Genomic DNA, 10,960 nt, shown 5'->3' on the forward strand with positions numbered 1-10,960 from the left:
TTAAAAGATTATTTAAGTACTATATTCCAGAATCTGAAGTTTTCATTGAAAATGATATTTCTGGAAACTAAAAGTCTTGAAAATAGATAAACACCCCAGGTCAAGACTATTTGAGGTTGACTTTAGAATTGAAAATTGAGTCAGAAATGTTTTATTTTCTTGTCTCCCTGAAAAACTTTTCATAGCTATTAATAATCAAGATAAGTTGGGGAAGTCTCTACTTCTTACAGCTAGAGATTCCTTTCTTCAGTAGACTGGGAGAAAGGAAGTATGGACTGCTGCAGCATCCTGCATTTGACAGCACCCTGTGTGCTAAACCAGAAGTTTATAAACTGGGATATGTACTCCCCTGGGATACCCAGAGACTTTCCTAGGGGAACCCAGGCAAGGATTGTTTGAAGGGAATCAATTTCTAGACGCTCAGGTTTCCTCTGTACTCTCCTAAAACTGGTCTGCCTAAAAATGCACCTCCAAGCCATGTTGATCCACCTCCCTCCTCTCCGTTTTATAATCATCTTTCTACTTTCACAAAAGAAAGGCACACCTCTCACCATATGGTGTCTTCTTAGGATGTACTTAACTTAGAAAAACATCTGAGACAAAGGGACAATTTGAAGTATTATGTAGATGTTGATACAATAAATGGTTTTCTTGACTTGTCAATAAATATGATTGCAAGTAGTTTCCAAGCCTTTGCTTCCAACACAACTAAAGGAGGACCTAATTGAGCTGTAATTTGAAAAATCAGTGAAAAAAAAAATTTTGGTGACAGATCACTATGTGATTTTTGGCATATGACTCTGAAAAATTCAAAGAATTGAGTGATGTTGTATAACAAACAACAAATCCCTTTCCATTCCCATCTAGTTATGTGAAAGGTTTGTCAAGCCAAGGGATAAGAAAAAAGAACAGACTCTATAACAAAATTATCAGAGAGGAAATCAAGACAAATCAGCATGTTCAATTCACCTCGTTTAATCAGAAACAATTTACTCCTTGAAGTCAAGTTGTTAATATTTAATAGGAGGGTAAATAGAAACTACCCAATTTGAATTGAAATGTTTAATTACTTCAAATCTGAAATTCTGTGTCACAGATAATTTTGGTGGTAGGAGTGGTGAGCAACAAAGAGACGAGACCCCTACTACAGTCATACAAAGTACTACACTGTTTGCTAGGAAGGCAGAGATACCGTAAGAAGTCTCATTAACATCCAACACCATACATAGTTACAAATTGTGTGTGTGTGATGAGAACTTTTAAGATCTATTCCCTTAGCCACTTTCAAATTTAAAATACAGTATTATTAACTATTGTCACCATGATGTACATTACATCCACAAGACTTATTTACTTTATAACTGGAAGTCCGTACCTTTTAAACACCTTCACCCATTTTTCTACCCCCTACCCCCTACCCATAGCCACCATCAATCTGTTCTCTATATCTATGAGTTCATTTTGTTGCTGTTATTGCTGTTGTTGTTTTAGATTCCACATATAAGTGAGATCATTTGGTATTTGTGGTGATCATTTTGCAATATATACAAATATCAAATCATTACCTTGTACACCTGTAACTAATATGTTAATTATATCTCAATTTTTTTAAAATAATATATAATACCATGTTGGATTGAAAAAAAAGGCAGAGACAAAGTGCAATGGACACTCCATATGTAAATGACATAGTGGGTTTATAGTCTTTGTCACTTTTATATATACACATCCACTATCTAAAAATTGACAATTTTACCTATAGCACTTTGTACTCTGCCTTTGATGAAATAGGACTGAGTGATCAGGGAGTACTAAGGATGTGTTCATTCTTTCTATACCACACTTCAGTATACTCTGTTACTACAGAAACACTTCTTTACATTAAAAAGATATAAATTAAGAAGTCTAAACCAAAAAAAAAAAGCTTCTAAACCTTGGAACAATCTTTCCCAACATACAGCATCTTCTGCATTTTTATTTTGTTGAAAACTATAATGCTTCCCATTCTTCCAGTTCCTCAAAGCAAATTTACAGATGAGTGTGACTATCTCTACTCAGAGCCAAGCATATCTTTCACACAGGGAGCGCAGTGCACATGGATTCAGTGAGGATCCTTTGAAGGAGTCAGAAGAACCATATCATTTTATCCTCATGCATGACTGAGAGGTATAAAAACCCCCATTCCACCTCTAGGACTAGTGCACAACCCACAAACACCCACACAAACAAATAGCAACTCAGGATGAGATAGAACAAACTAGAGGGACTATCAATTGAAATTTTCCACTCTAAAACAGTTTCATTAGAGATGGCAGTGCCAGAAACAGTATTTTATAGTTGACTTCCTCCAAATTACAATGCAGCTCAGAATCAAAGTCTCTATTATAATCTTTGGCAGAAGTTTTTAAGACCATTTTTATTTACTCCAAACTATTGGAACGAAGTCAGCATAGGGCCTTTGCAATTTGTATGTCAAGTGTTTCCTGCTGTAATTAAGGAAGCAGTGGAACTCAAAGGAAGCACCAAAAGAAAGCATCAGGGCGTCCCTTACTGATTGGTGGAATTTTAGAAATTTTAAATTTCTGTTTTGTTGTAATTGCACTTTATTCTTAAAATGTAATAAATACAAACTGCTTCAGTAATGATGGAAAAGCCTTCTCGGCTTTAATGAAAACCTTTTATTTGCTACTGAAACTTTTATTATTTCCAAATAGTAGCAGGCAAGAAAAATAATGACTACTTATATTGAGGGAAAACTTTAGCAATTTGAATAACTTTGTTCTTGGGTGACTTTCACGGCATTAAAAGTTGTTATATTTATTGTTTTCATTTATTTTTGATGAACTGAAAACAAAAAATATATACCTGTAGACACCATCACAAAATTATTTTCTAATTATACATCAAAATACTAGATAGCTATGTACAGCTATCACCTGTCAGAGGTTGGTCTGATCTGGGTAAGAATTTCCATGTATTTAGGGCTCCCCTACATCTCAGCTGTTGACCATGAGAGGCAGCTAGTGTAATGGTTAATCACACAGGCTCTGCAACTGGACTCCTTGGCGTTTTATTCCAACTCTGACCCCTCCTACCGTGAAATCCTTGGAAATTTCTCAGTCCTCTGTTTCCTTATCTGTGAAAATAATGGTGACTAGAATCTGCCTCGCGGAGTGAGTGGGAAGATTAATGAGGTATTTCTTGTTACACAGTAGCCTAGAGCCTGGCACATGGTAAGCACTTGATAAATGTTTAGCCCTAATATGGTTTTCTTTTGTGAATGCGTCCACCTCTAGACTGGACACACTGTCAGATGATATCATTCATTCCATAGACATCTGTTGAGCATTTCTTTATACAGGAATAAGCAAAGGGGGCACAAAGATGAATGAGATATGGTGCCTACAATTTTAGTGCAAGATTATCATTGCATCTTACTGTCTTTCTTGCAGAGTACCGTGAAGCACACTCTCTCCCGAGATCACACATTTTCCTTTTTTTCCATGTGCTTGGAACTAATGGAGCTTCAGAAAAATTTCACTTTAGTTTCTGAAATCTTAATCATGCACAATTTAATAAGCAGCTACAGGTTTTTTCCACATTTGAAAATAGATGATTAAATGGTCTAATCAGATTCTAACTTAGCCAAAAACCTGAAAAACATAGGAAGACAACCCTAACTGATACATTCATTTTCCTGAATGTGGACACACTGCAAAGAGCAGCTGCAGAAAAATAGTGCCATTTACATCCCACTGACCCACAGCAACTAAAACTGCCAGGAGTTCAGCATCAAAGCGTTCAAGTACCTAAACTAAACTCTGAGATAAATAAGAAGCTTGTTTAGAACAGCTACATCACTTTCCAGAAAGTTCTGAAACTGACTTCCAGTATGGCACCTTATATGCCTTTAGGTTTTTCAAACATTTTAGTTTATGTCTAACGCTCAGAGAATTCATTAAAAAGTAAAATCTTTAAGTTTGACTGTAAATCCAAAGCACAACGACTACTGTGGTATTTCAGACATCACAAGCTCCAAATGATCTTAAATATGTTGTCCTCTGTTAATCTGCTGCTCTTGAAAATGTGCAATAAATTCAATTAAAAAGGAAAGCATCTTCAAATTAGTTGCAAGATCAACTAGGATATTATCTGCTTACTAGATGTATCATAATAAAAAAACATCTAATATGCATGACACTGTTTAATTCAGAAGGAAATTGGATACTCCGTCTTCCAATAAAAGAACCAAGACCGGTTGGGGGTTCGTTGTGTTTTGTTTTGGTTTTTTTTCTCTTTTTTCAACAGCCAGTAAATGACTGTTAACTTCCTAAAACAGGTTGAATAATTGCCAAAATATGTCTTCTGAGGAGTCACCCTGCCCAAAGCAACGGGAGCTCATGTGTAAACACACAGGCACATAGCTTCTTCCTTCTCACCTTCCTGCGTCACACCACCTCCCCTGGCCACAATACTTTTAAAATACCCCCTATGATCCTTTTGAGATCGGGCAGATAAAAATCCTGAAATAAGGGGTACCCCTCACAATGAAACCTCCCTCAATATTATATCAACTCACACCTCACTTGTATGCAAGACGCCGCAGTGAGGATTTATCTCTAAGCCCTGATTCTCCAAACGAATGCATATGCTGTGACCTCTATTATTGCATTAAAACACGTATGTTCCACAACACAGGATCCTCTTGATTCCAGCTAACGTCCCTGCTTAATGTATGCGTTTTTCACATCCATTTTTTAATCCTTCCTGAGTGAACATTTCAAAGCGAGCGAACATCAGTGAAAGGCGAGGGAGGAGATACGAAGCCTGGGATTTCTGCCATCCTCGCTGCGACCCAGAATCCGTATTATTTTTCTCCTCTCCCCAAGCCCCCTCTCGCCCCCTCTCGCCCCTTCCCTCCGCAGCAGGAGGGGGGCGGAGGGGCCGCTGGCTGCGTCGCCACCTGCCGCGGCGTGGAAGAGCTCCGTTTGTCACTTACCCAGCGGGGTGAGAATGGCTCATTTTTGCAGGATCCCTTTTGGACCCGCGACGGGTGCGGAGGGTGGGTGCTTGGGGCCCGTGCACGCCGACGCCGCGACTGTCGCGCTCGCGGGGTGGCTCCGCACTGCGGTCGCCCGTGCGCGGGGCATTGGGGCTGGGCCGCCGCCGCCCCTGGGCGCCCGGGCTGCACGCAGCCTCCCCGGCCCCCACCCGCCGGCGGTATCCACAGCCTCCCTGTTGCTAAGGCAGGAGGGAAGGCAGGCGCGGAGGCTCTGCAGAAGCCCGAGGCGCTGCTGGAACTGAGCCTGGGGAAGCTGGAAGTGAAGCTCAGCTTCCAGCCCTTTTTCTGGGCCCAGATGTGGGAGGAGACCCAGGCCTCTGCTCTGTAGCTCTGGGGCGCGGGGTCCCTAGGCACCTGAGATGTGAAAACACACACACGCAGGCACGCACACACCCTGTTTAGGCAGGTGTGCTTCCTGCTAGGCCCTGGGGAAGGGAGGGCTAGGTGATGGGCCGAGGGTAAGGTAATTAAGAGCAGGGAGCAGCTACAGTGTGCTGCCTCGGTTTCCAACTGTAAAACAGACCCTAGATTGCAAGTTCCAGGAAAAGAAAGCTTTGAGTTTTGTTTCTGCAACTGCCAGAGATTGCAATTGGTGGATCTCCTCCTTGGAAAATCCCCATCCTTGCTCCTAGCTGAGGTCCCCACCTCCAGCAGGCAGGACTGACAGTTCTGACATTCAGAAGGTGGGGAAAAAAGCTGTTACTCAGTGAAGCATGCTAGCACCTGGAACTGAACTTGTATTTGAATCCAGTAGCGAGAATGCAGGGCTTAGACGAAGAAGCCCGGATTTACGTGAGAGGGCCTTGGTGTGGAAGAAGTTTAAAGCACTGGATTCAGATGAGCTATTCCTAGTCCCGTTTTTGCTTCATCAGGTTCTACACTGGGTGATTTGATCTCTGGCCTCAGGTTCCTCATGTGTAAGTGAAGGGCTGGACACATCCACGGTGACTGAGCTCTCAGTGGATCTCAATTCTATCTCAGCCACACTTACGAGTTGGAAGGACATCAGCTCATTAATGGCATTCTGCTTTTCCACACATCATAAAGGCCCATCGAGCATGTTAGAGTCCAGCCTCCTTTGCACGACATTCAATGCCCTTTATCATCTGTCCCCAGCATCCTCACCAACCTCATTGTGACCACTTTCTCTACCTCTGCTACCCTAAACTCTAGCAAGACCAAATTTTGCACTATTCCTCTCATGGGAACATGCTTCCACCCTGACAACCTAACAAACTTCTATTGATCCTTCAACACTTACCTCAAACCCTGCCTTCTCTGACGTCCCCAGGTGAGTTGATGGCTCCCACCTCTGGGGCCCCACTCTGCCTGGACAGACCTCTGTCTCACCCTCACTTTCTGATCTATGGCTGTCTTTCCTACTTGAACCTGAGCTTCTCTATTTCATGGTATGTGTCTATTTTATTTTTCTGTATTCTCAGAGGCAAACAGCAGTTCAACAAATGTTTGGAGTATAAATGAAGGAAAACAATCTCTTCAAAGTGGTAGCATTTTTATTGAGTACTCACTAAATTCTCTCCTCCGCCCTTTATTGAGCACTTACTAACTGTTCATTATCTCATTTAATCCTCACCTCTACTCTCTGAGGTAGGTTTTCTCCTCCATTTCATAAGACAAACTAAGACACAGAGAAGTTATTTTGCCTGAAGTCTATAATAGCTCCTAAGTGGAAAAACCAGGATTCAAATACAAATCTGATTCCAAAGCCTGTGTTTTTAACAATTACAAATTCCTTTTCCCATAACCCTTGTGCGTTGCTGCAGAAGTCAAATTTTCTATACTGTCAGAGTTTTCTGACCTGAAAGACCAAGAGCCATCTCAGTGGAGACAAAATAGGGTTCTAGCTCAATAGCTTAGATCCAGAGATGGAGGACTCAAATCTGCTTTGGGAAGCACATGGCTAGAGCAGCTGGAGAGGGGCAGAGGCTGTCAAAGAAGGAAGATGTGAGATGTGAAAGTGGTACCTTATGCTTAAACAAGGAAGCCTTATAGATACCTAATCACTGCACAGACATAAATGGGACTTGAACCCACTCTTTCCCCTATAAGCTTATCCCCATTGACTGTCGTTCCCATTGGATGGTGTCCTTAATGCTTTCTGTAAGTAGATTTCACCTGGATAAAAATTGGGAGGGAAGGGGGAGGGACTATAGAGAGACTTTATAATTTTCCCAAGTGCTACCAACCCCTAAGGATGGTGTAAATAATATAATCTTATATAGGTACTAGTTGTTACATATTAATTCATTCGTGCAAATAGAAAATGGTAGTCTCTCACTGGTGGAATGAGAAAGGAAATTAAAATACACTATTTACATACTCAGGGTTCCATAGGAAAGACTCCATGGCACTCCGCAGATGGCAAGGTACCCTCAGCAGCATGTATTAATTCATAAATGGGGTTTGAGTTCTCCACCCCTGTGAGCTGCACAATTTCACATCCCTGATGAAAACTGCAAGGAAGCTACTAATTTTCACTTCAGAAAATGCTCACTGTGAGACTGTATTGGGAATTTAGCCAGAAGGAATTTTTATGTTAATTTCTAGGATGGAGATAGGAAAAGGGAAAAAAGAAAAAAAGTAAATTAAACTGTTTCAGAGACCAAATAGTCACAGGAGTCATTTTCATTTTCTCACAGGAAAGCAAGTGCCCAGATGTCCCCAGTAGTATCATAAATTTATAAAAGATTTCTGTTTTGTAGGAAGACCTGTGGAATTAGGGTTTAGCGGCAAGAGATTGATAGAAGCAGGAGAGAAGAAAAGACAAGAATTACTCCTACAATGCTGATTAGATCACTGCTTTGGTTGAATAGGAGCTAGACTTGAGAATCACAGATCTAAACCATTAGTGACCATCTCCTAGGTCAGGGGTGGGAAATCTATGGGTCAAGGGTCAAATTCAGGCTGCTGCCTATTCTTGTACATTCCACAAGCTAAGAATGGTTGCTACATTTGTAAACGGTTAGAAAACATCAAAAGAAGAATAACATCATAGGATACATGAAAATTACATGAAATTCACATTTCAATATCCATAAGTAAAGTTTTGTTGGAACATAGACACACATTTGTTTGTGAATCACCTATGGCTGCTTTGGTGCTACAAAGGCAGAATTCAGTAGCTGCCACAGTGACCTTATGACTCACAAAGTCTAAAATATTTACTGTTAGCCCTTTACAGAAAAAGTTTATCCACCCTGGTTTAGATTGTCACTACAAGCAGAGAGATAATTTACCCTTCTAGACTTTGAGAACAGATATCACATCTTTTACCTTTTATCCCCAGCACCTACCACAGTGCTTCTCACAGAGTATGTGCTCAATAAACAAATGAAGGAATGAATAAACAGATGGGAGGAATAAGTTTTCCCATGGGTTTATCTTTCTCCCACAGATAAAGATCAAGTCATTGAGATTTTCTCCTCAGATATAACAGACATGCCTGATGATTTGATGTGATCCCAGGGCTCCCTTCTTTTAGCAACACCGTATAAAACTCCAGTAAGAAGTAATGTAAGCATTTCATCAGGACACAGTTGTAGACGGTTAAGTTTACAAGAGAGCTTCCTAATACCTTACATCCTCCAACATTAGCTTGGGTCCTTCAAAGCTGCAACATTGAGAAGTTGGAAAATGAAGAACAAATGTACAAGGATTTAACTTCAAACCTGAATTGTTTTCCAGCCTTCCCTAATAAGCTTCCCTAATTGACTTAATTTCAGTGAGCCATTTAGTGAAGCATGGTTTTAGGTATAGGAAAGGCTGAGAGGCAAGTATAATGGATAGAGCGACAAATTCAAGGGGGAATCCCTAATTCAGAGTTCTGAGCAACCAGGATAGGCAAGATGTCTCCAAACCCTTCTACCCTTATTTCTGAGCTGGGTGGAATCTACAGACAGATTGGAATGGGGCAGTCACTGGAGTCATTTAGTGGCCATGGGAAATCAGTGGTATTTACTATGCTTGAGGTCTCAAAGATGAACAGAGGTCCTGTCTGCCCTGAAGCTTGAAGTCTATTGGCTACACAGACATGCAGACAAAGAATGATGTGGTGCCAAGTGCTGTGATGGAAGTACAGATAAGGTGCAATACAGAGGTGCCTTCTGACTAATGGTCCTATCCTACCCCCATCGCCCACCATTTCCAGCCATGTACCCGCTCTTTGTGATGCTGAACACCACTTCTCACTAATCACATTATTATTTCATCTAGCCTTGACACCCTGATTATTCCTCACCATCCTCTCCCAGGGATTCTATGCCAGGAGAGGAAAAAGACTGGCCCTGACAGAGAAGAGAGAAACATAGAAGCTGTTGGGGAGGCATAACCACTAAGGAATCTGTAAGGAGAATACAGGATATTTGTGTTTTAATTGTCTTCAAACAATTATATTACTGATAAATACATCCCCATTCCTATCCCAAAAAATTTCTCTAGGGAAGTCAGAGAAGGACTCACAGAGGAGGCAGTACGTAAGATGAGGCTTAAAAGATGTGTCAGAGTTGGCCAGGTAGATGGGGCTTGGGGGGAAGAGGATGTCTTCCCCAAGCCAAGACCTCCCCATTTAAGCCTCTCAAGCTGACGGTGGACTCAGTGTCTATAGACCCTGTCCTAGTTTCTGTAGCCCAAAAATTAATGGAGGTTGCGATTTGGATGAGAAAAAAGGAAGAGGAGGAAAAGAAGAGGTAGAATTGATGGTTTCATCAAGGAAATGGGAGTTGAACAGGACTCAGGTGTGTCAAGCCCCTGCTGCGGGGCCACCCCCCTCTTCTGACACAATGTCTATACACTGGGTGCTGTATACGCATATACTGTGTTGTTTGCATTCATATCTTATCTCCTCCAACTGCAGGCTGAGTTTCTGCTCTCTCTTCAGCCCAACTGAATTGCCATGAATTTAAGTACTTAATAAGTATTTGTTAAATAAGTGATACAAGGAGTGTAATTCATGTTTTCCTAGATGCTCCATTTGGAGGAAAGGATGTAAAGCAGGTGACATAATTAGAGTCATAATAATTCTTTCCCTGGCTCTGTCTCCACCCATGTATGAGTGAATTTGTTAGATGTTAACAAGCTCACCATGTCTGTGATTATCCACCATTAGCCAAAAATGCTTTCTAAGTCACAGACGTTGAATCTGGGGAGAGGAACGGAGCAGAGATCTCACAATGGCTGGATGCAACGGAAGACTATGTTTGCTTATTTGGTCCAATGTTTCCTAAGCAGCTATAGACGGCTGACACTACTGTTTGCCATGAGAAATAGCATATGTGGAGTCCATAGAATTTCACGCAGGCTCTGCTTGGCCTAATAGCAGAGAATATCTGTTGACTCTACTGTGTACCAGGCACTATTATAAGTGCTTCACTCCTTGGATCCTCACAACTGTAAGGTGGGTGTTATTTTTATTCCTGTTTTACAGATGAAGAAACTGAGATTCAGGTAAGTTAAATATCACCTGCTAAGTGGCACAATTGAGATTCAAATTCCATTTTCCGTGATTCCAGAACCCACAATTTTAAACACTTTGCTCTATTCCCTCCCACCTTCCAAAGGTAAGGAACATAACCACGCATGGGGAGGGTAATAATTGTAAGGTCACTGATCCAAGGAAAGTTGTTCTCGATTGTACCAAATATTCTCCCAGCTTTCCCCATGCACAATGGCTCAGTAATGTGGCTGGTGAAAAGAAACCAAAGACTGGGAATTTCATTTATTACCAAACATCTGTTTTCTGACAGAGTATATAGGATGTTCCACATCCTCTAGCCCTTAAGAGCAACAATCTCTAAAAAGTTTTACAGCTTCCTTTGGTTTAAATGGCACTGGCTCTTCCATGGAAGCAAACAGCACTGATCTTCAAGCATTCTGGCATCG

The 10,960-nt window shown here is 41.2% G+C and overlaps 1 protein-coding gene across 4 annotated transcripts in view; it reads right to left on the reverse strand.

The window, feature by feature from the left end:
* The window catches only part of ERICH3 (glutamate rich 3), a 113,014-nt gene extending 107,610 nt beyond the window's left edge, over positions 1-5,404 (reverse strand). For 2 of the 4 annotated variants that reach the window (XM_067726578.1, XM_067726577.1), the window contains exon 1: positions 5,000-5,404. In XM_067726578.1, coding sequence (XP_067582679.1) covers positions 5,000-5,022 — 23 coding nt within the window. In that variant the 5' untranslated portion in view covers positions 5,023-5,404. The remainder of the gene's footprint in view (positions 1-4,999) is intronic. The other 2 variants (XM_067726580.1, XM_067726579.1) reach the window with 1 other exon arrangement.
* Between the last annotated feature and the right edge of the window lie 5,556 nt (positions 5,405-10,960).

This window comes from Pseudorca crassidens, chromosome 2 (genome assembly GCF_039906515.1).
Source record: "Pseudorca crassidens isolate mPseCra1 chromosome 2, mPseCra1.hap1, whole genome shotgun sequence".
In the NCBI taxonomy this organism is placed as follows: Eukaryota; Metazoa; Chordata; class Mammalia; order Artiodactyla; family Delphinidae; genus Pseudorca; species Pseudorca crassidens.